Source organism: Equus quagga, chromosome 1, assembly GCF_021613505.1.
Source record: "Equus quagga isolate Etosha38 chromosome 1, UCLA_HA_Equagga_1.0, whole genome shotgun sequence".
NCBI classification, from domain to species: domain Eukaryota; kingdom Metazoa; phylum Chordata; class Mammalia; order Perissodactyla; family Equidae; genus Equus; species Equus quagga.
The window spans coordinates 136783480-136807419 of NC_060267.1; the positions used below are offsets into that span (position 1 = coordinate 136783480).

At 56.5% G+C, this 23940-nt stretch overlaps 2 protein-coding genes across 3 annotated transcripts; one reads left to right on the forward strand and one right to left on the reverse strand.

Moving 5' to 3' along the window:
• Nucleotides 1–138: 138 nt before the first annotated feature.
• KLHDC8B (kelch domain containing 8B) lies at nt 139–4936 on the reverse strand. Of its 2 annotated transcripts, none has more exons than XM_046652692.1 (6): nt 4914–4936; nt 3441–3951; nt 2193–2357; nt 1630–1854; nt 1431–1532; nt 139–998 (listed from the first exon to the last, which is right to left on the reverse strand). In XM_046652692.1, the coding sequence occupies exons 2-6, from the start codon at nt 3814–3816 to the stop codon at nt 802–804; spliced, it is 1065 nt and encodes a 354-aa protein (XP_046508648.1). In that variant the 5' UTR covers nt 3817–3951; nt 4914–4936; the 3' UTR covers nt 139–801. The 2 variants fall into 2 exon arrangements, with proteins under 2 accessions (XP_046508648.1, XP_046508642.1); XM_046652686.1 differs by having other exon boundaries at nt 1630–1875.
• A 3850-nt stretch (nt 4937–8786) lies between these two features.
• CCDC71 (coiled-coil domain containing 71) lies at nt 8787–16232 on the forward strand. The gene is made up of 2 exons (XM_046642549.1): nt 8787–8881; nt 10842–16232. Exon 2 carries the CDS (start codon nt 10894–10896, stop codon nt 12319–12321), a length of 1428 nt encoding a protein of 475 aa, XP_046498505.1. The 5' UTR covers nt 8787–8881; nt 10842–10893; the 3' UTR covers nt 12322–16232.
• The last annotated feature ends 7708 nt before the right edge of the window (nt 16233–23940 follow it).

Here is a 23940-nt window from a genome sequence, read left to right on the forward strand (position 1 = left end):
AGATACCAGAACACTTGGAGGGCAGAGGTCAGATCCAAAAGGCTCCTCTGGATTGTCATCCTTGGGAGAGTTGAGGCCTCTGAAGGAGGGTCAGGCACTTCAGGGACAACACAAGAGTCCACACCAGGGGCCATAGACTAGATTTTAGCAGCACTTTTACTTCCACTTCTGAACTCCCTGGGTCCTCACAACAGCCCTGTGAGGTAGGTAGGGCAGGAAGTTTTCAGAGATCCCCATTTACAGATGAGGACGCTGAGGCACAGAGAGGTGAAATGACTTGCTCAAGGTCACACAGCCAGCAGCGTAAAGGGCCCAAGGCCTACATTCCTCTGGCCCTCTGGAGGGTCCTGCATCCACTCCTCCATTCCCTCTCTGTCCCCTACCCTCTCTGAACCCTCCTGGGTCCACGGGGACCTCAAGGCAGGCTAGAAGTTAGGTTTTTTCAGGAACAGACATTGGGGTGGGCCTGGTCAATTCCAGGTAGGCACCGACCCTGTGGGGCATGAGGCTAGCTCTCCCTCCTCCTACTTCCCAGTTGGCCAGAGGACCCAGTAAGTTCCAGAGCAAGAGGGGAGCTAGGCATGGTCCATGAATGAATGTGGGTAAGGGTGGGTGTAAGTGTATGTGTGTCCTGCGCTAAAGACGAAGGCCCCCCCAAGTCCCCAAGGCAGTATCTAAAGTGCCCACCCCTGTGCCTCCTTCAGCCCCCAGGGCCACAGCAAGCTTCCTCAGCAGCAAAAGGAGCCACGGACATTTGCCTCTGGCACTGAGCTGCTCCAGTAGACAAGCCGCACCAGGCATTCAGACCCCATCACGCAGACACAGTGCCTCCACAGCTTGGCTGGGACCCTGGGCCACACCCCCGATGACAAACAGCCGGTGCCCAGCTTGCAGACTAGAACAGGAGCAGCGGGCCGTGGGCATGGCAGGCAGTGCCTCCCAGCGCCGCCGTGCAAGGCTGAAGCCTTCCACAGAGCCCAGAGGGCACGGCTGGTTTCCTGCAGGAAGGAGACAGAGGTTGTAAATGGCACAGGCTGCAGGGGCTCCAGCTTTTTTGCTCCCTGAACCCAGAACAAGGCCCAGCAGGCACCACCCCAGGAGGGGCTGGCAGTGCCTTGCTACTCATCACCCCTATTCATCATTCATTCCTTTATTCATTCATATTCCTATTTTTCCATTCATTCAGTGGGCATTTGTCCTGTCTGTGTCTCATAGGCAACTGCTGGTACAGAGCCCTCAGTCAAGTATGAGGGATACCCCAAGAGCTAGGCCACATAGACCACACCCTGCCCACTTCACAGACTGGGAAAGGAAAGCTCACAAAGCCCTGATCCCTGGAATGCCTAGAGAAGGATAGGAGGTGGTGCTCAGGCTGAGGGCTACTCCTTCCTGTCTTGGGCTCCCCTATCCCTAGCCACGCGGAGACTCACCAAGGCCGCCAATGGCCACGATGTGGTTCCCAAGGGAGTCAACCACAAAGTCGGCCCTCTTATCCCTCATGCGCAGGCTGCGGGGCATCTTGGTCCAGGACCCTGCAGGAGAGAGGAGTTCAGATCTAGCCCCCTCAACACACTGCACCCCTCCATCCCATGGAGAATGGGAGGACAGCCCAGGCCAGCCACTGCTCACCATGCTCCAGGTCGAACATCTCCACAGTGTTGACAAAGTGTGGGCGGGAGTAGAAATTGTGGGGCCCGGGCTGCTGCAGGCCACCCAGGCTAAAGACGCTGCCTTCGGCCATGGCGCAGCCTGCAAAGGCCCGGCGGCTGGGCAGGCTTGGGTGCCGGGTCCAGGTACGGGCCTCCAGATCAAAGGCCTCAAAAGCAGTCACTGGGAGCTTGCCCTGGCGGCCCCCTGCCAAGGGAATTGGGGCACCTGGGAGAGAGCCCAGGGGGTCTGGAAGTCTCCTTCTTCACGAGGTTGCTGAGCCTTCATCACTGCCCGTCCCAGCTCCCCATACCCAGCTGTATGCACACCAGAGCATGGATCACCCACCCTGCAGATCCTCAGGCTCTAGGGTTTAGTTTTCCAGTCCCAGCAGGGCCACCAGAGGTCAGAGCCTCCGAGCAAACCTGGCTTACCCAAATAAAGCTTTTCTTGTCCCGCCATCCCATACTAAGCCTGATCCCAGCCAACCTGGGGTAGATGCTTCTGGACTTCAAGCCCATTTCCCATATCCCCCAGGTCCTTACCCAGGACATAGATCTTGTTCCCATGCAGGAAGGTAGATGCTCCATAGCAGGGTGTGGGCATGGAAGGTAGTGAAAGCCAGCAATCCCCACGGGGCTCATACACCCGAACCTGGGCCTGGGGGGCTGTATCGGGGCCCATTCCCCCCAGAGCATACACCATACCATCTGCATAAAAAAGAGTAATTCAGACTGTAGCCCAGCCTCTCCAGGGCACCTCACTCTGACAGCTGCCCTGGTCAGGCCTGGGGGTGGCTGTGGACCATGTGTTTGTGGTATCCCTCCCCAGCAGCAAAGTGGAAATCTGCCTGCCTGGAGTCGGGGCTGGGAGATCTAGGATTCCCACTCTGGCCAGGGCCCCTCCAAATGAAGAGCAGGAGGCAGCCGATCTAATTATAATCTGTCTCCGTTTCCTTGGAGATGCTATGGCAACCAAGTCTGGCATCCAAGCAGGACTGGTGGTCAGACCTGGAGGCCACAAGGTGGGGGATCCCATGGGGGAAGGAGGGTGGAGGATGGTTTAAGCTGGGGGAGGGGGGGCGGCATTTGGGGATCTGCTCAGCATGGTACTCAGACTGGGGAAGGGGCTCTGGGGATCAGTTCCGGGGCTGGGAGAGGGGCTTGGGCCTGCAGGATGAGGGTGCTGGCCACAAGCCTTCTTTCTGCCCAGGAGCCTTGCCAGTACCTCTCCACCCTGCCCTTTCACTAGAGTAGGTTCTTGCCCTGTTATGCCCTCAGGGTCACCCGGGGGCATGTCTGGGGGTCTTGGGGAGATGGGTTAGTCAGCTGGGAGCTTCCACAGCAACTGTCTCCAGGCCAGCTTGACCTTTGTCCAGCTCAGGCTCCCTGGTGTGTGTGTGTAGGGGGGGGCAATCTAAGCACTTGCTGGGCTCTGAGCCAAGGCCCTGCTCCTCTCCCTCTCCCCCAGGTTATTTATAACTCTGGGAGTCATTGGGCCATCCCTCCTTGTCTCTTAGGGAGGAGGAATGGGGCAGGGAGGTGACTGGGGCCTCCCATCATGCTGGGGGCCAGCCTGGGCTCTGCCTCCCACCTGACAGCTGGAAAAGGCAGTTAAGGCTGCTGCTAGCCCAACTCAGAGCTAGGGAGGCAAGGGTAGAGAAGGCAAAGCTAAGTCCAGGGCACCCAGGCAAAATTCATAGCTCTTACCCAATTTCTGAGGGTAAGGGACCAAGTCAGGAAGAATGGAGGGTGTTGGGGCACCTAACGGACTTTCCTTGGGAAGCCACTCACCTCTCTCCACAGTCGCAACCCCCATGGCTGCCTGAGGGAGTGTGGCCCGACGTTCCCAGCGGCCCTCATCAGCCAGGAAGGCCTCCACAGCAGCTACTGGGCTCTGGCCCTCATCCACACCGCCCATCACTAGCACCTGCTTGCCCAGCACCACAGCAGCCGCGCCAGCCCGGGGAGTGGGCAGGGGTGCCAGTGCCAGCCATGTATGTGAGGCCATGTCCAGTGTCTCAGCAGTGTCCAGGGGTAGTCCAGCCTGGCCACAGCCCCCCAGTACTAACAGGTGACCATCCTGGTATGCCACTGTGCCATACACCCGGCAGGTGGGCATGGGTGGGAACACCTGCCAAGCAAAGGCCCGGCTACCTCCTGTGGCCATGGTATTCACCTCCAGTGGCAGGCCATGCCATCTGCTCAGGCTACAGGCCTCACTGAGGGGGAAAGATGGGGCCTCATCTTGATTCTACCAGGGCTACAAGGGGACGTCTGACCAGTCCAGGGACCTTGCCTTCACCTGGAGGAGAGAGGGAAAACAAAGGGTCAGTGCCACTGGATATAGCCCCTCACGGTACAGATGAGCAGCCTGTAGCTGAGAGCAGGGCTGGCCCAAAATCACTGGTGGGAAAGGCAGGAGGAGGACCCACCCCCGGTAGCTAGCACACCACTGTGGAGGCACACCTCCTGGAGTGAGGAGGGGAGACTCCCAGACATCCAGGCAACTCTCCTAATTCCTATGGTGCATGAGGGATTCTGCTCCTAACCCTGCTCTCACCTAGGAGCTCCCTGGTCAAATCTAGGTCTAGGAGGGAGGCAAGACGCCTAGGATAGGACTCTCCATCTTGGCCCCCTTTCCTTCCCCTCAAAAATTCTCACCCTGGTGCTCTGCATCAGCAGAGTTCTACTGTACCCTCCCTGCTTCCTGGCTTCCAGTGTGCCTTGGGCAGCCATAAGGGTCTCTCAGTAGCTGCCAGGGATCAGACTCCGGGGTATCCTTACCAACCTTTTGGGGCCTGTTCCATAAAGTTCATCCATTCCCACTAGCAAAAGGCCAAGATCAGAGGAGGGGCTGGACGCCAAGGTCCCACATTCCCCCTTGAGGTCTACCCTCAGGGGTTTGTCCACGCCCCGTTCTCAGAGGCCAGCCTCCTTGATGTCCAGAGGGAGAAGGCGAATGATGTGGGGATCCTGTGAGCACAGGACTCTACGGTCCCAGAGTCTAGGGCGTTTCCAGCAGCAATGGGCAGCTGGACTTCTGGGTCCCCTCACAGCAGATCCCCAAGTTCCCCAGCCTCTCCCCTCCCAGCCCCCCGCAGGGACCACGCTCCTGGGACCGCTGGTGCGAGGGCCTCCTGGCCTCAAACTTCCACCTCGCAGGAGTAGGGGGCGGGGAGGGGGGGCGGGTCCAGGCGAGCGCGCTTGGGGCTCTACACCCCATGCCCCTAAACTTCCCTTGAGCGTGGCTCCCGCGGGACTCACCGGCCCGGGCTCCGGCGCCGCCGGGGCGCGGGGTCGGCCGTTCCGGTTCCGCTGGTGCGGGCTCTGACTGGGGCTGAGGCCAGGCTCCGGCGGGGCTCCGGCTCGGCTCCGGCGCGGGGCGGGGCTGGACGGCGTCCGCCCCTCATCCCCCTCCCGACTCGGGAAAACCTCCCCCCGCCTTAACCCTGCACCTGCCGTGGCCGGAGCAGGCCGCGCAGACCCATGGTCACACGCAAACGGGTGAAAAGACACGGACATGTGGACACGAGGCCTGCCCAGGACCTAGGGTCCACCTCGGGCCGGGGGGAGAAATGAGGCAGCGGTAAGCAGCACAACACGTGTGCGGTGGGGGCCGTTCTGAGCGGGACCCAGCCTGGGAGCACCGGTGGGGGGTGGGCCAGCACAACCTGGGGGCTTGAGCTGCAGCCGCCGGCCCACCACCTACTGAGCTCGGAGGAGCCCAAAAACAGGCTTTGCGGCGGCGCCCCCTGGAGGCCACTTGGGGCATGGCCTGGGCCTCTGGTGGGGATGCTGCCTGGGTGGCCATTCCCCAGGCACACAGCAGGGCACAGAATAGGTCCTACGGTACACACTGAGGCTAGAGAGAGGGAGTGGAGGAGCAGACAGTGCCTGCCTCAGGGCTTGACAGGACCTTCCACAGGCCTGGGTGGGAGGAGTTTTTGGGTGGAGAGGGTAGCTCTGAGCGTAGGGTGAGCTTGAAGAGTTAGAGGCCAGGGAAACTCCCAGGCAAGTCACTTTGGCCTCATCCCATAGGTCCTGAGGCCTGGGCTACTCTGGGGTCCAAGGCACTTTGTGACTGTCCATCTTCATGGTCCCAGACCTGCCTCTAGCAAACTCTGGGGTCAGGCGAGAGCAACCTGGTGTGCCAAAGGCCTACCTACCTCAGACAGAGAGCCTTACCCAGCCTATCTTCTGAGCATTCAGAGTACTGGCCAAGTCTGTGAGCTGGGGGCCTGTTCATATAGGTCAGTGGTGGCCTATGAGACCTTGTGGTCACCTTGTGGTTGTCTGTGCTTGCTACTATCTTGTCCCTCTTTCACGGACAGTGTCTGTCTCATTTTCCCCAGAAGCACACCTGGAGACAAAGATACAAGTGCATATAGTTAATGTGGGAAGTGAGGCCAGGAAGCACCAGTAGAGTACTGGCAAAGAGATAGGAAAGTAGCCTTTATATAAAGAGTGTTTCATCAAGGAAGTTACCACTGTGGGCAACTGAGACCAAATCCTGCTGGGGACTCTGAAAGCCAGTATAGAACATGGGCCTCACATTATTGTCCCTCCTACCAGAGCAAGTGTTGATGAGGTACTCATTTTCAAATCTCCATCAGTCATGGATTGAGAGCTGCTCGGGGGCATTAATTCCCTAGCCTGCCTGACTTATAGCCTGCCAAGAGTGTGGGCAGAGCCTTCTCCATGACTAGAGAGAGAGTCTTCAGCCCGTTTTAGGGCCTGGCAATTGGAGTTGGAAGTCACCATGGAAGGAACACCATATAGCTAAAACTAGGGGGTCCTTGTGAAACTTGTCTCAACTGAAATCTTACTAGCGTCTTCAAAGTTTCACCCCTCATGACCTTGACTTCCTCCTACTGCTTATCCTGCCTCTCAGAATCTTTTACAAGCCCTGCTTCCTTTCCCTTCCCAGGAAGTAGCTCCTCAAGATCTGCCCCTGGCTTTTCTCCTTGGCTCACAGACTCCCTCCTGGAGTGATCCCTCCTAGGCCACTGGTCTCACTCATATCTAGATCTCCACCAGACCTCTCTGCTCAGGTAGATAGGGTTGCCGGTCCCATCACTCAGGGCAATAAAAGATGCCAAATGGAGAACAAGGGCTGAATCCTTGGATGACCCAGTGGTCTCTCCCAACCTCATCCTATCAGATCTCAGTTATACCTATAAAGTCAGTATCCACCAAAGTCCAGGTCAAGTCAGACTTTGCTCTGATTAATACTCCCAGAGAGTTCCATCTGGGTCATACTGGGCACCAAGAGGCAGAAGGATCAGCCTCCACTCAGGGAGCTAGGTACCCCATGACCCTTACTCCTAACCCCTACCATGATCCCAGTTCTGATGTCTGAAAGGGACACAGCTTGGGAATGGACCTACCCTTCCTAGTCCTCCATTTTGCTCTGACCTCTGGGCTGGACATCATCCGAGAGAGCTCCCCTTCCTAGGACACACCTAGGCCCATGCCATCACTGGAGGCTGAGCTCTGCGTCTTCATGGAAGTAGCTTCTGCTTATGCAGCCCTAGCCCCACCTACACAGAGGCAGCTTCTCCAGCTGGCTTTGGAGAAGCTGTGGAAGACAAGTGGGGCAGAAGGTGAGGCTGGATTGGTCCTGAGAGTGAATAGCTAATACTCAACAATGGATAGGGCAGAGACAGGGCTCACACACAATTAAGGACTGGGAACACTCAGGTGGGACTTCCTGATTGCATCTCTTGAGGCCTGGCCCTTGGGATCCCACCCTTCCCTTCTCTCTACCAGGATGAAGGGTTAGAAGCACTGATCCCAGAGGAGCAGGAGAGTTTGCATTTCCTACTGGACAGCTTGGCTACGCTTGAAGGTGCTGAGGACACCACCATCAGTGCTAAGGCCCTGGGAAGTTCAGGGACACCAGGTGAGGCCTGTGGTGGGGTGGGTGTTTTTCTTTGCTGGTGCCCAGACCCCTCTGTATAGGCAGGGAGATGTAGAGCAGCTGGAGAATCCTGAATTCATATTGGGAGGGAGAAGGGCTATTAACCAGTCCCCAAATGAAGCACCCAGCCACCCTCTTGTGATTGCCCATCAACTTCCACCTGGCCCCAGCTACCAAATTTGGCACCATTGTACATGTCAGGGCCCAAGAGTTGTGGCAGTATTTCTGCCTCCTAGCGCAGGCTCTGATTCAAGTGCAAATGCCCCCACCATCTCATTCATGAAACCAGGGCTTCCATGCTGGCTCCTTGGATGTGGGGACCCCCTGACCAAGAGGGGCCTTTGGTCAGAGCAGTAGAGACCATTCTGACCCCTGGGACTCCTAGGGTTAATTTTGACCTTTGTCCTCTCATCTGGTGCTGCTTGGGCAGTAGGCCCTGTAACTACCGCCCTTCTGCTGGCCCCAGGGTACAGGTGGAAAGACTGAGGTCCCAGTCTCCTAGGCAAAAGGACAGGGATTCAGGGCAGGCTTAAGACTGGAGGCAGGACTTCTTGCCATTTAGGGGGCTGAGGCTGGGCCGGGGTCCTCCCACCACACCCATGCACCTGTTCCTAGGCAAGTACGCTTAAGCCCACACTGGTATGCTGGGACTCTCAGATTGGACACGCCCAACTTTGGGCTTGTGTGCAGCACATGTGTGCACACGAGCTTTTCATGCCACATGCAGTGGGCCCCATTCTCAGGAAGAGAGGAAGGCCTGCTGCCCTCTGAGGAGGTACTCCTGCTACAAAAACAATAGGGGCTCCCCCGCCATCCTCCCAGGCAGCAGGCACTCCTCTTTCACCCTCTGGTCAGGCATCTGGGACAGAGGCAGGCCTTGTCAGTGGCTGTAGGAGGACCAGAGGGTGGAGGATGGCTTGGACCTTGCCGAGAGTCGCTCCCAGATGTGGCTGCACCACCAGGCTCCTCAGAGAGGGGGTCAGTTGGGCCCCTAAACCAGTCCTAGCCGGGCTCCAGTGCAGTTGGTGCCTAGGGCCGCGTCTGAGAGGGCCTCTGCTCCTCAGACTCCTGCACAGGCCCGGATGGGTTTAGAGCAGTCCCCGCGGCCACCTCCTCCAGGAAGCCTTCCCTGGTACCCATCTACCCCGCCCTCAGACTTTGGGGGAAACGGGGTCTCGGGGGGTCAAAGGTCACTAGGGCGGGCTAGGTCCCGGAAGCGGAAGCGCAGCGCACTTCCGGTGCTCAGCGGGCGGCCATGTTGGAGCAGCGGAGGCGGCGCAGAGGCGCGTCCTGGGTCCCCGCGGCGGCGCCGGTAGGTTGGGGCCGTGGGCCTAGCCGCACCGCGGGGGGGCCGTCCGCGAGGCGACAGGGCGGATGGGCCGAGCGGCTGGCTCTTCCCGGACCCGCGCCCTCCGCCGGCTCGGCTGAGACCCCCCCCACCCCACCCCCACCCCGTGCCCAGCGACCCCACCCTGGGGCTGCGCGACCCAGTCGGGCTCGCCCTGACCGCTCCGCGCTTTTCGCTGTCTCCAAGACCGCTGCTTCTACCCGCGGCTCAGGCCCCAGGGATGCGGCCTCCCCGCCGAGGGCCCTAATCTGCCCCCACACCAGTCCGTTTGGATGGGGCCTTTCCCGTCCCCCATCTTTCATCAAACTTCCCCGGCCGGCCTCGGGGGCACATGTGAAGGGAAGTCGGGGGCCAGGCTGCAGCCTCTGTTTCCGGAGCCTCTTGGAAAGCCCAGAAGACCCCCTCTCAAGGGCCCAGACCGACCTGGGCGGAAGAACCCCCAGCTCACCCCCAGTATCTGTGCCTGAGGGTAAACAGGCCCCTCTCTGTTCTACAATTTACAACCCTGGGGACTGCATCCCCTGGGAAAAAATGAAAGAAAAGAACTAAAGTCATGTGCAAGGATTGTGCTCGGAGAATGGCCTCTGGAGAGAGGAAGTGCTGGAGACACCTGAGGATCCAAGAATGTTTCCAAACAAAGAGCTCCAGGGGATTTTGAAAACTTCCTCTGGTCCATTAGGGCGGTAGGAATAAGCTGCCTCCTGGCCCCAGGGACCTGCCTGATCCCAGTTGATCTTTTAATAATCCCGTGCAGCTGGGGAGCTGCCTCCTGGAGCCCTCAGTGCTGGGTTGGGCATTAGATATTAGTCAAGATAATATCTACAGCTTTTTCAGAGGAGCATGGTCCAACTTCGGTGTTCCCAGACGGCTCCATCTGAGCTGTGCCAAGGTCTGGGGCCCTCCAAACCCTAATTAGGACAAATCAAATCTCTAGTGTCCACCTTATTAACCACCCACTGTCAGACCCTGGCCTCTTGGTCTGACTGCCTGGCCCCTAGCCTGCCTGATTGCTTAGAGATGTGTCATTAGTACCTGCTACTCATCATCTTTTTAGTTTCTGTTGGGGAGTGTGGTTCTTTCCCTGGGGTTGGTCTCCGTCACTGTGGTGCTAGGAATCAGACCTGAGTGGCCTGTCTGGGGACTCTGAAAGCAAAACTTCTGGTGGGCAAGGAGGTTCATCCTTGGACACCTGAACAGCAGCAGCTGGAGTAACAGAGATGGACATTGGGTGTAAGTCTGGGCCCTTTGGCCACATTCAAGGCTTGTGTTGCCCTGCTTTCACCTGTTTTTCTGGCTAGATCTCCCAGCCCTGACTGCAGATTCCAGTCACACCAAGTGTGCCTTACTCTTTCTCACTTCAGAGCCATTGTATAAATTATGCCCCTTTTTGCTCCATTTACAGCGGGTCCTTTCCTTTTGATCACTCATGTCCCAGTTAAGTGTTGCCTCCCCCAGGAATCCTTGCCTGACTCATTGGCGAGCTGAGCTGGGTGCCAGTCTGCACACCCAAGAACCTTGATGGTGCCTCTGTCCTGCCTTCTGCCCACGGCTCCTTGAGGGCCGAGGTATTCACCTGTGTTCCCAGGGTTGAATCTAATACTAGGTTTCTGGCCTAGAATTCAGAATTGAATTAGAATGGGCCAAATCTTTCTAGGGACCCAACAGCAGGTTAGATGGCTCTGATGAACTTGTGGTCACGTATCCTGAAGAAGCAGCTTCTGACCCATGTGGGTCCCTCCCCCACCCCCCAACCCCTGCCTTACCACCATGGTAGGTCAGAGACCAGAGTGTTGCCCCAAGGAGTGGTCAGGTCTCTTCATGTCAATGGATGTTATGGAGAGTGCAGGCCTAGATGATCTACTACCTATCCTAGCCCCTTATCTTGGTGCTGTTCTTACTGACTCTTTTTCCTCTTGCTTCGGAGGTGCCAAGCGCTGGTTTGTGGATACCCAGGCAGATCTGCAGTGCCTAATGCCATGAGCGTGGTGGTGCAGCATGTGGAGGAGAAAGCTGTGCACTCCTGGTCGAGGATCTCCACGGCAGGGAAAAAGGCCCTGGAGGAGGCGCTGCTTGTCTTTAACCCCATGAGCCAGGATCTCAGTGCCACAGAGGCCCAGCTTGTGGCCTTCCTGCAGGGTCTGCGGGATGATGGCTTCCAACCTACCATCCTGCGCAGTGGTGATGTTTATGGCTATAGTTCATGTACAGCCAACCCCCCAAGCCAGACAAAGCTACAAGCTCGTGCCCCCATCCCAGCTGCCACATCTCTTCCAACCAGTGCTCCCCGAACTGCCACGCGGTTGCCTGCAGGCCGGGCCACGCTGCTCCCCATGCCACTGCCTGGCAGGCTGGCCAAATCATCCACACCAGCCCTTGCCAAGCATGCTACCACCAACCTGCTACTGAGCTCTCTGAAGCAGTCAAGTGCCAGCCGTGCCCGGGGTGCAGCAGTGGGTTTCCCCACCCACCTCTATCCAGGTGTCTACCCTGCCATGCGGCTCTCCGTCGTCCTTGAGGCCCTGGTTCCACTCAAAACTCCCATGCCCTGCTTGAGTGCCAAGCACAAGGCACAGTCACTGCGGCTCTCACTTGTAGACTCTCCCCTGAAGCTGCGGAAAGATTCAGGGAAGGGGCTGGGGAATCCCCGGCCCAAAGCTCCCAGAAAAGGCACAAACAAGGGCCCCAAGTGTCTGACAGGCAAAGGCTCCAGGGCCAGACCCCAACAAGGCACTGGGCCCCAGAGCAAGACCTACAAAGCCACTGGGTCCCTCAGTAGCCTGCGAATGAAAGGTAACTCTACCCTGGGCACTAAAACAGCCCAGGCCAAGGCAGCTCGAACACTGGCCAAAGCTGCTCGTGCCCAGGCCAAGGTGGCTCAAACACAGGCCAAGACTGCCAAGCCCCGGGCAAAAGCCAAGGCAACACAGATCAAGGCCAAAGCCAAGGCGGCACAAATCAGGGCCAAGGCTAAGGTGGCACGGATCAAGGCCAAAGCCAAGGCAGTGCGGGCGAGGGCCAAGGCAGTGCGGGGAAAGGCCAAAGCCAAGACAGTGCGGGCCAAGGCGGCTCGGACCCAGCCCAGGGGCAGGGGCAGGCCAAAAGGGTCTGTACAGGCCAGGACTGCAAGGAGGGTCCAGAAAGGCCGCCCTGAGAATGGGGGGCAGAAGAGGAAAAGGGCTGAGGAGGCGAAGGATCTTCCTCCCTGGAAGAGAACACGGCTTGGGCCCCGATCCCCTAAGGCATGGCTAGGGCCTGGAACAGCAAAGCTGCTGAAATTCCGGGTCATCAAGGTGGACAGGCGGTTCTCGGACGATGAGGTGCGGCAGCGGGCTCAACGGATCCTCCACGTGAACCTATCCCCTGTAATACGGCTCCAGCCATTGTTGCCATGCTCAGCACCCTGATTCCTTCACATAGCAATGATTGGGGAACCTGAGCCCAACTGTCTGTGTGGCCAGTGGCACAGTGTGCAATGCCCATGGACTCCACAACCCCGAGGACTCCAGGTGCCTCTCCAGGGCCCTGAGAGCCACCGGCCTCCTTTCAGAGACTGGAGGATGTGGGGTGGGGGTGGGGGGGGGCGGGAGGGGATGTTCTCATGGCGCGATGCACTGTGACTTATTACTCTTCAAGTTGTATGTCCACTGTTCCATCTATCACGTTTTATACCTTTCCACCTTTCAGTCTCCCGGCCCACCCTCTATGGTCTTTTTTTCTATTTGTGACTGCGATAGGCCAGCTTGAGCATATAGGAAAAGTGGCCCCAGGAACAGGGCTGCCAGAGAGGGTCCTGGTAGTCTGGGGCAGGTCATTGATGTGAGCGATGGGATGATGTGGGAAGGGGCAGCTCCCAAGCCTCTTGAGATTCTGGCCTCTGTGGATGTGGAGAGGCAGCCCCTGAGGGCAGGAGCAGAGCCACTCTGAGGTGGGACGCCTCCCTTGCAGCTGCCCTGATTTGTTACCCAGATAGGCCCCATGCAGAAGAGAAAAGGTGGCTCTATAGGGAACCTTGCAGCCAGCATTTAGGTGAGAGAAGGGGAGTTTTCTGGAACTGCTCCCTAGGGGCAGAGCAGACAGCCTGGCTGTGTCTCCTAGCCTGCTCTAGCTGAAACCTTGGGGCTTTGCCTGGGCTTGCATGAAGCAGGGCCAGGCCTAAACTGGCTGAAGTACTCTGCCTCTCCTCCTTTTAAGAGAGTGACTAACGTCTACTTCCCCAATTGATGGCAAGGGCTTAGGAGTTGAGTTGGGGGCCAGGGCTCTTGGTTGTAGGGCCACAGAATCTGCCCTCAGTGACCAGAGAATTTTCTCTTTGCGTGGATGGGGTACTCTGTACCTGAGCCAGGAGAGTTTTAATGACTTCCTCGCTCCATCAGCAGTGTTTTCTGCCTGGGTTCCAAGTGCTCTGGCTATTCCCAGTCTAGCTTTATCATACCTCCCAACAGGGCCTGTATGTTTCAGACATTATCTGCTCTTCTGCTTTGGAAAGGGGGCTGGGCCCTGAACCCTGAACAAAACTAGTTCTCTTCCATCTACCAGTTCTTCACCCACTGCCCAGCCGGAGTGGCAGTGGCTGGGGCTGGCAGGGAGGGGGACACATTCCCCAGAGGCTCCTGGAGACGAACAGCCTTTCAGGGCTAGGGGTAGGAACCTCATTGGAATGAGTATCAGATCATTTCTGTCTCTGTGGGTTAGTCTGAACTCTGACCCTGCTGGCATCAGCTGCATTGAATGGTGGACCTGTAGAAGCTCTGTGTGCTTCTTGGTGCCTCCCTCCCTCCCCACCTTTCTTCTGCATCTGGTGGCTGCTATTAATATCTTTCCCTTGGGGGCTGCCTCCCTTGGTTCCCCAGGCTCTGGGGACCCCCTCACTCCCAGCTGTACTGTAGTCCCACAACCGTGCATGCTCATTGCGTCTGGCGGTAGTGCTTCCATCTACCATGTGAGTATGGAGAATGACCTGAGGGCTTCACTCAACTCAAGGGCGGCCCAACCTGTGGCTCACTCTGCATTCTCTCTCTCAGGCCTGATTCCATCTCCCACCGCCCAGGACCCCCAGCCAGGCTAGGCCTCTCCTTTCTGTTCTGCTGCTGCTGCCACCGATGGGTGAGGGGTTTGCTCTTTCTCTGAGAGCCAGCCAGAGGGAGAGAAGAAATCTCCAGGCCTCCCTGTAGGGTGGCGTGAGGTGGGGGTACCCCTAGGATCTCTACACAGACTGTCCCTCCCAGAGCAATTGCCCAGGAAGTTCCCCCACCAGGCTGCTCAAGTGGCAGCTGCTACCCACTCACCAGCAACCTTATTGCTGGCCATGGCCAGAGCCTTTGAACCTCATCCACCTGTGGCCTCCATGGCCCTGAGCCCTACTGCATTGTCAGTCACCTACAGGTGGGGAGGAGGGTGGGTGCTCCGGAGATGGTATCTTTGGGTTTTTCTGGGCAGGTTTGATCCTGTGGGGTTTGCTGGCGACTAGAGAGAGAGGCCTGTCCTCTGACTTCTTGGAATGGGGGGCTGCCCATTTATCCCCTGCCTACTCAGTTTCCTTGGGACCTCCCCCAAGACCCTGAAAATTGCTGCTTCTGTGGTTCTCGGGACCGGGAAGGCTATGGCGTTGAGAATGTGATCTGGGGCAGGCGCAGTCACGACAGCAACAAGACCTGGTGGCAGAGAGTGGTGAGGGTGCTGGTGTGCCCATGTGTGCAGGTCTGGGGTCAGGGCCTGGTCACTCTGACCAGCCATTATGGTTATAGGTATTGAGAATCACCATCCAGCTGGACCTAGAAGTTTCCTTCTACTTTACCCACCTCATTGTGACTTTCAAGGTGACCCAGTACCCCAGCCTGAAGGATTGCTCTGTGCCTCCCAACCTGATTCCTACCAGTGATGCTTGCCCCTAGTGACCCAAGAACCCCCTCCTGTCCCCAGACATTCCGCCCAGCAGCTCTGCTCCTCAAACACTCAGTAGACCATGGCCACTCCTGGCATGTGTACTGATATTTTGCCCACAACTGCCCAGGCCTCTTTCCTGGGATCCCTCCTGCCAGTGGCCACAGAGTCAGTGACCTCATCGGTGACCAGTGTTACTCGGAGGTCAAGCCTTCCACTGAGGGTGAGGTCAGGCCCAGAGGAAGGGAGGTTGGGCCTTAGAGTGAAGACAGAAGTTCAGGCTTGCTTCTTCCTCTCAGGTAGTTTTCAAAGTTCTGGACCCAGCCATTCTGGTGGAGGACCCAAACAACACCAAGATTCAGGGTAATCATCCCCACTGCCAGTCCTGTATTCCTTGCATGTCAGGACAGCCAGATACTCACTTGGGGGGAGTGAGGGTGTTGGAGAGGTGAGGTCCTGCCTGAACATGTGCACTGGTGGGGCAGGGTAGCAGGCAAACCAGTTCAGTCCCCCAGCATGTTTCCCCAGCTCTTGTCCTGCCATGATCCTCTATTGTGGTCCCTGTTAAGGCCTCCCATTCGTGTCCCATTGCTGGTCCCTATACTTGTGCCCAGTGTATAAGGGCTGGTATGGGTAGCAGTTTCCATGTCTGTCCCCTATTTTTGCCACATCGCTGAAGTCCTTTGTGGGGCCCCACTATAGTCCCCATCACTGCTATCCATGCCAGCCTTCATAACTGTCCTCTGTCTGCTCCTATCACTGTACCTTATAACTCTCCTTTTTATGAGCCTCCATCACCATTCCCCATCACTGTCCCTATCATGGTCGCCCTGTCATTGCTCTCCTGGTTGATTCATCACCCTGGCCTTAGTTGATGTCCTACCTCCCTACAGCTGCCTCTAGGTGGCGCCACGGCTTCTCTGGGTGTGACCTCTTGTAAAGCAGAAGGCTTGTTAAAAGGCTAGAGAACGCTTAACCATAACCCCACAGGGCAGCCCAGAGCCAGGCCAGGCAAGTACCAAAACAGGAGGACAAACCTCAAACTAGCTTTTTCTCTACGCTCTACACCCACCTTGCCTGCAGTTATTACCAACTACTCACCCCGAGCCCTCACTCTAGGTCCCCAAGCAGCTGTTGCTCGTTCCTCTGATCAGGAGAAAGGGGAGACCTGGCAAAGGAGAGGTATAGGAGGTAACCTTGGCTTGGTAACTGCCTTAAGCTGTAGAGCAGAAGGAGGAGCTGTGGACCCATCTCTCCATTCATGTGTACATTTAACAAGTTCCCATTGAGCCCCACTGTGGGCCAGGCATCTTCTGAGCAATGCTCAGGGGGAAGAAGATAGACAAGGTATCTGTCTTCTTGGAACTGACATGAGCTGACATAAAAGTGAGAAAGACAGTCAATAAATAAGCAAACTAATAGCTTATGTGGTTTGGCTGGGTGATAAACTGATTTCTAGTTTGGGTGATGGGTTGGGGAATGGACTTCTTTACTGCATTGGGGAAGCAGGTTTCAAATATCTAGAGATGCTAGAATGGGGTGTCCAGGAGGCAGTGGGATGTGCAGGTGCAGCTCAAGAGCGATATCAGGGCTGGAGCAGTGCAGAGGCGGAGGAGCTGTGGTCATCCTAACATGGTATGCCCAGGGGAGCAGGGATGAGGAAGTCTCACAGCATGGGTGCTAGAGGAGGTGGCTGCAATGATGCAGAGAGGGAAGGGACACCCCTACCCCCCATTGCTTCCCCTCCATCTCAAACATAGAGGGATGACGACCAAGGCGCCTGAGGTCTCACAATCTGTATCTCCAGAGCCCCTGCAGGTGACTAACCTCCATGTGAATTTCTCCAAACTGCACACAATGGCTGATAGACCCCTGGTGGGCGTCAAGGGATACCCCTCCTACTACTGTGCCCGGTCTGAGATCGTGGCCCAAAGCAGCTGCCTGTGCCATGGCCATGCTTCTGAGTGCAGGCCTGCACACGGGGCCCCAGCCAATGTGGAAGGGATGGTGAGCACCACAGGAAGGGCATCTGTAGCTAGTGGGATAGACAAGCTCAGGGACTGAGGCAGACTCTTCTTGTCCTCCTCTCTGCCAGGTGCATGGTCTTTGAGTCTGCCACCACCACACAGCTGGTACCCACTGTGAGTGCTACCAGGACCTGCACCAGGATCACCCATGGCACACAGACCCTGGGCACCCCCATGCCTGCCAGGGTAGGTGCCATACCCTACTCTGGCCATACTTGCTATGGGTCAACCCGCTCCATATCCACCTTTCTTGTTCTGCCTCAGAATGCAAGTGCCATGGGCATGCCCGCAGTTGTCACTTTGAAATGGCCCTGTATCTGGCTTTTGGCAATGTGAGTGGAGGCAGCGTGACACGTGTCAGCACAACACAACTGGGTGCACCACTGCGAGCTCTGCCAGCCCTTCTATTGAGGTCCCCAGGAGGATCCCCCTTCCCTTCACTCCTGCAAATGTGAGCCCTCCAACCCCCAATCCCAACTCTGACCCCAGTCCTTCAGCTCCATGGTGACCTCTGACCTAACTCTGTCCACATTTTTTTTTTTTTTTTGGTGAGGAAGATTGTCCCTGAGCTAACATCTGTTGCCAATCTTCCTCTTTTTGCTTGAGGAAGATTGTCTCTGAGCAACATCTCTGTAATCTTCCTCTCTTCTGTATGTGGGACCCCACCACAGAATGGCTTGGTAAACAGTGTGTAGGTCTGCACCTGGGATCTGAACCCGCAAACCCTGGGCCGCTGAAGCAGAGTACATGAACTTAACCACTATGCCACTGGGTCAGTCCCTTGTCCTCACTTCTGACCCCTGATCCAGCCTGTGACTGTGACCCTGTGGGTGCCCTGGAAGGGGGTTTGTGTGATACCCACAGAGATGAAACCCGTGGCCTACTCTCTGGTCAGTGTTGCTACAAAGTTCATGTTTGAGGCCAGCGCTGTGACTCCTGCCAGCCTGGTCACTATGACCTGAGCCCCACCCGTCAGTGGCACGCCAGTATGAGTGACCCTAAGGGTAGGCCCCCACACCATGTCATCCCTTCTCTGTCCCCAATCACTGCCCTGATAACACATGCACCCACTTACCCCTACAGCAGTCCCATTAGCACCCTGAGAGCCCTGTACCTTAGCCTGCAGGTATGACCCCTGGGGCTAGGTCCCTGGCGCTCATGCCTGTGATCCCTCCAGTGGTGCCTGTCACTGCGAACGCTTTATCTCTAGATTGGACTGCAGCCGTTGTCTGGTGAGCTTTGACCCATCTTTTGATTTGACCTTTATCTTGGATGCCTAGCTTATAGAAGCTGACAAGTATAAGGCTATAATCAGTGTGACTATAGACTGAGCCTTTCACATTGGTTAGTGCCACTTCCTCACATGGTCACTAGGGTCAGCGCCACCTTGGCTAGCTGAACCGTCATGTGTCTTCAGGTGGGAGCTTTCGAAACAAAAGAAAGAAAAGCAAGTAAACAAATTAGAACAGTATTATGCACTGGGTTTAAAGGTGTTTCACAGCAAACACGTGTGAAGGAAGACTCAGTCCAAGGAACAACTCCATCTCCTGAAACGTTAGAAATCCTTTGTTTAACTTTTACTTTAACCCTGTGTAACCCTGTTTATGGCTGTTTCTTCATCTTCTTACCTCTTACCTCGCCTCTGTGAAGCTGCACAAGAGTACACAAGGGTCTCTTCTCCTCCTCTCAGCCATAGGCAGAGGAGCATTCAAGCTCTGCACTCATCCCCCTTCCTCCTGCAGCAGGCAGTCCCAGTATATGACCTCCCAGGCCCCCGACCCTCCTCTCTCTCCATCCAGATCTTCCTGTCCTTCCTCCACCCATATACTCTCTTATAGCCTGAGTTCTGGAGTCTGAGCAGTGACTCTGTAGGCTGCCAGCCCTGTGACTGTGACTTTGGGGGTGCTTACAGCAACAGGGACAAGGCAGGACCTGGGGGTCAGGGTCAAGTGGCAAGAATCAGAAGTTGACTCTGTCCCCTCCCTGCCTCCACGCTCACTCAGGTGTTCTACAGGGGAGAGCCTCTGCCTATGTCACCCCGACCTCTGTGGCTGCCACTGCCATGAGCTCCAATCTGGGCACTTTGGTACTGTCCTTGACCAGGCCACCGCTGAAGCCGAGCTTGGCCAGGGCCTCCAGCCAATTGACCCCCAGCTGCCTGTGAGCGTCCAGGAGGGGCACGGGCAGGGGCAGGAGAAAATCAAGGCTCAGACCTTGGGGCTCAAGGGAGGGAGGGAGTGCCCAGAGAGAGCTAGTTGGAAGAAGAGGCTGGGCGGGATTAGGAAGGTGAGGAGTCCAGGTGGGGGGCGTCAGCATGGTCAGATGTTTGGTGTCTTGGACAGAGCCCGTATTCCCAGAATAGTGTGGGAGAGCACAGGGCCAGAAGGCTGGAGGGCACTGACACCCCATTTGCCCCCAGGGAGCCCCCTGGCCAGCTCCTCCCCATTGTACACAAGCCCCAGGGACCTCCCCCAGTTGGCTCCAGCCCTGGCTTCAGAGACAGTGCAACCCTCAATGTGCCCTCTACCCTGCCAGGCAAGCCCATTCAGCTGCCAGCTTCCCAAGGTGAGGAGTCTGAGGAATAGGGTGGGGTCACAGATTACTAGGGTCTTAGTGGGAACGGGGCCCAAGCCCTGGGGTTATGAGTCCCTGGGGTCTTGGGAGAGTGGAACCTATGTCCTGAGGGTCCCAGGTTCCGCAGTGGTCTGGGCCTGGGCCTGGGAGTCTTACAACCAGACCTCAGAGGAACCCCTGCCCCTGCATCAGGGAGCCAGCTCTGCACTATGGACTGGCTTGGACTTTGCACATGTGGCTGATGGGGCTGGCCTCTCTCTACTGGTGCCCACTGTGCCTTATGCCCTAGAGTATGACATTGTCCTGAGCTGTGAGACTCAGGTCAGTGGCATGGGTGACAGGCAGGTGAATGGATGGTGCTGGTTGAGGGGTAGGGGCAGCTCTATGACTGCTGACCCCTTACCCTAGGCACCTGAAGACTAGCAGGCATTAGTCAGTGTCCGTGCCAAATCCCTGCCCAGCAGTGTCTGCTGTGCCCATCTGCCGCCCTCAGAGCATCTGTTCCAGGTGGCCTTGACCCATGCACATAGGTAGGCAGGACCCTGTGACCCCAAATACCAAGACCTTATTATGCTGCCAACACATTTGAAACAACACCCAGGCAATGTGGCAAATTCCCAATATGGAATATCATCATGTCATAGAACAATCAAAACAGGAACTTAATTTAAAACAGAGCAGAATAGGAGCCGGCTCCGTGGCCAAGTGATTAAGTTCGCGTGCTCTGCTTCGGCGGGCCAGGGTTTCGCCAGTTTGAATCCTGGGCGTGGACATGGCACCACTCTTCAAGCCAGGCTGAGGCGGCATCCCACATGCCACAACTAGAAGGACCCACAACTAAAAATACACAACTGTGTACTGGGGGGCTTTGGGAGAAAAAGGAATAATAAAATCTTTAAAACAGAGCAGGATTTAAGAAGTTGATCTTGGGTCCGGCCCAGTGGCACAGTGGTTAAGTTTGCACATTCCACTTCTCAGCAGCCCAGGGTTCACTGATTCTGATCTTGGGTGCAGACATGGCACTGCTTGGCAAAAGTCATGCTGTGGTAGGCATCCCACGTATAAAGTAGAGGAAGATAGGCATGGATGTTAGCTCAGGGCCAGTCTTCCTCAGCAAAAAGAGGAGGATTGGCAGTAGTTAGCTCAGGGCTAATATTCCTGAAAAAAAAAAAAAAAAGTTGATCTTTTTCCATTGGTCGTTTGATGAAACGTTAGACCCAATAACTGCACAATGGAAATGGGGCACCCCTGGACCACACAATCCTGACCTCCTTATCCCACCCTTACTTCTCTTCTCCTCCCTGCAGAGGTTCTATCCAGACGTTTCTACTTTCAACTGGACATTCACTACTCCATGACCCTCCAGCTGTGGCAGACCGAGGGGGTGCAGAAGCCTGAGGGGGGTACCATCCTTCTGGATTCAGTGAGATCCTAGGGAGAGTGAGATCCCACATCAGGGAAGACAGAAATTATAGCAGGACACTGTGGATGCAGTGGGGCTAGGGAGTGGGGAGTCAGGGGGCCACAGAGGCTAGGAGTTGCACCAAGAGGATTGAGAGGTGGAGAGTGTAGGGAGGGGAAGAACGCAAGGATAGAAGGTGAGAATAGGCCGGCCAGACCTCACAGGACCTCTTGGGCCAGGAAAGGGACTTAACCTTTATCCTGGGGCAGTGGGGAGCCATGGAAGGGATTTGAGCAAGGAACAGACATGGGGAGAATGGATTGTCAGGGGAAGGCTGCTGCAATGATTCTGAATGAATCATTTGAGTTAGATTTGGGCCATTGAAGAGAAAGGAGAAAAAAGTTCAAAAGGGAAACAGGAGGGATTGGGAAGGGGTTGTGAGGGCCAACATAAGGAAGGTAGGTAATAGGTTAGTGAGTGGGGCTGGGATTACTGTCCCCTGCCTGCCATCTTCCATCCTCCTACTAGATTGTGCTCCTGCCCCAGGGAAAGGAGTTGCCTGGGCTGAGATCTGTGGGCCCTGGGGCCACAGGGTGCTTGTAGCAGCTCCACAAGGCAGGCTACCTGGAGGCAGCAAGGATGGGCCTCTCTAGTACCATACCTGAGGCCTGTGCTCACCTCATCTCCAGCATTTCTCTCGGCCCTGCCCCACGGGGGTGGCCTTGGTAAGTGTGTGTCCCAGCTTGAGGGGGCTGCAGGATAGAGGTTGCAGGAGGTACCATGAGGATCATCTGATCTTGCCTTTTCTCCTGCCAGCATGTGAGTGCCACGCCCATGGTTAACTGAGCACTGAGTGTACCCTGCTGGGTAGGCAGTGCCCCTGTCATCCTAACATCATTGGTTGTACCTGTGACCATGTGTGTCTGGAACGTATGGCTCTGGGCCCACTGGCTGCTGTGGTGAGCCTTCAGGGCCAGTGGGTGTGGATGTGGGGTCTGGGACCAGTCATTTCCTTTCTCTGCATGGCTTGATCACCCTGTAATTCCCCACAGAGTGCCGCTGCCCCACTGAGGGTGCCACTAGTGCCATCTGTAACCCTATGAATGGGCAGTGTGCATGCTGGGCAGGCCTTGCTGGTCGCTGCTGTGACCACTGCCTCCTTGGCTGGTGGAGCTTTCCACACTGCCAACCCTGTGCCTGCAATGGGCATGCTGAGTTGTGCCACCCACTTACAGGTGTCTGCCAGGCCTGCGATGGAAGAGTTGGGTAGGAATTATGATGAGTGGGCCAGGCCCCATTCCATGTGCTACTGCCCCCAGGTGCTTGGACAGCTACTAGCAGTGCAGGCCCTGCCTCTGTCCTGGGCACCTTTGCTCTGGCGTCTATCATGGGAGTTCCTGTCATGTGGACAGCACAAGTGGATGTGTCCTCTGCCTCTGTGCACCTGGCTATGCAGGTGAGGAATGGTTGGCAGTGGCAAACCCATGGCCTACTCACTTTTTTACAGTCCCATCAGGTCTATGAGGCAAATCTTTGCCAATGCCATTTGTATGTTGAGCTGCAGACTGGGCATCTCTCCTCAAGGAATTCCCATTCTGAGGAAGGAGGGTGAAATGGCAGGAATTACAGATGTGGAACTTGTAAGGTAGGAAGATGGGCCATAATGTAGCTATTGTGTTCTCTGCCCTCTGAGCTAGACCTCAGACTTTCTGGCTAGGTATATGGGACCCACAGGCCCCAAGGGGACAGGAAGATAACTGAGACAACTGATACATACCCCAATCCTCCCTAGGCGCCTCCTGTGACCGCTGTTCCTCTGGCTACTTTGGGGAACTGACCCCATGTGCAGTCATGCATTAGTGTGTGGGTGAACCACTGTGAGTGGGTCATGGCAAGGAGGAGACCCCAGAAGGAGTCTGTGCTGGTCCTGCCAGTGCAACAACAATGTGAATCCCCATAATCCTGCTGCCTGCGCCCGCCACAGTGGGGCACTGCCAGCACTGTCTTCACTACAGCAATGCCTCTGACTGTGCCCACTGCAGGCCTGGTTTCCACAGCAGTGCCGTATGCCCAGGGGGTTGCCAGTGTGAGTGTGTGGGTGGGGTGGGTGGGGGCATCCTAAGGTGGGCAGGGTTGGTGGGGGCATCCCAAGATGGGTGGGTGGGTTCTCCTTCCTCAGATCCTGCCAAGCCCTTCCTCTCCCTAGGCTGCAGCTCTGACCCCCAGGGCACTCTCCCTGCATGGTGCCCATCTGCGGCTACAGCCTGCTTCTGCAACCAGGTCAGCAGGCATTGCCCCTGTTGCCCCCACACACTAGGGCGGGACTATAGCTACCATGCCTCCCTCCTTCTGGAACCTGGGGGAGGCCTCAGGGCTGCAAGCTCTGCAGCTGCCATGACCAACACACTTTGCAACCAGTGTGTCACCCAGTGAGTGAACCCATGTTGTACATAGCATGTGGCAATGGCCAGGTGTGAGTGAATGTGTGTGTGACTATGACAGGGTATAACTTATGGCTGATGGGAGTGTTAATGTGATCACCAGCACTTGTGTATGTGCCTGCAGACAGCTGTGTGAGTCTGTGCTCTTGTGTGACATTAACTGGGAGGTAGTGGCAGGGTCTTGGGAGAGCAGACATGAGACTGAGTGTCTGACCCCATGTGCAGCCATGTGTGAGCATGTGGGTGGACCACTTTGAGTTGGTCATGGCAAGCAGAATGAGCATGGTGGGGATGAGGATGGGATGGGGCTGGGAAGGAGGCTGAGGAGGTGCAGGTGGAGGGTTAGGACTGAGAGCTGGTGCAGGCAGAGAGGGATGGCCATGGGAAGCGAGTGTTTCCGGGAAGAGAGTGGTCAGCAACTGAATGAGGCTTTGAAGCATGTTCTTATGTCCTTGGTGAGGAAAGGATGGGAGTCGGGGGTGAAGGAGGCATGGGAGAGAGGTTATGGAGACAGCAGGGTGCTTGACTCAGGACACAGAGGAGCAAAGGGCAGCAGGTCATGAGTTGAGAACCCAGAGGGTATGTGGAAGGCGAGGCTGGCAATGTGGGAAGGTGAGGGTGCTGAGGGCTAGGGTCAGTGCCTGCAGGCCCTGGAGGGGTTGCTCCAGCAGGCACATATGTTCCTGGAATCTCCTTCAC

Bases quoted from the DNA above. Each gene is read 5' to 3' on its own strand.
- KLHDC8B (XM_046652686.1), bottom strand. From the start codon at position 3,816: ATGGCCACAGGAGGTAGCCGGGCCTTTGCTTGGCAGGTGTTCCCACCC. The intron at 1,876-2,192 runs GTAAGGACCTGG...GCTCTCTCCCAG, and splicing joins GAACAAGATCTATGTCCTGG to GTGCCCCAATTCCCTTGGCA. The intron at 1,533-1,629 runs GTGAGCAGTGGC...TCTCTCCTGCAG, and splicing joins GATGTTCGACCTGGAGCATG to GGTCCTGGACCAAGATGCCC.
- CCDC71 (XM_046642549.1), top strand. From the start codon at position 10,894: ATGAGCGTGGTGGTGCAGCATGTGGAGGAGAAAGCTGTGCACTCCTGG.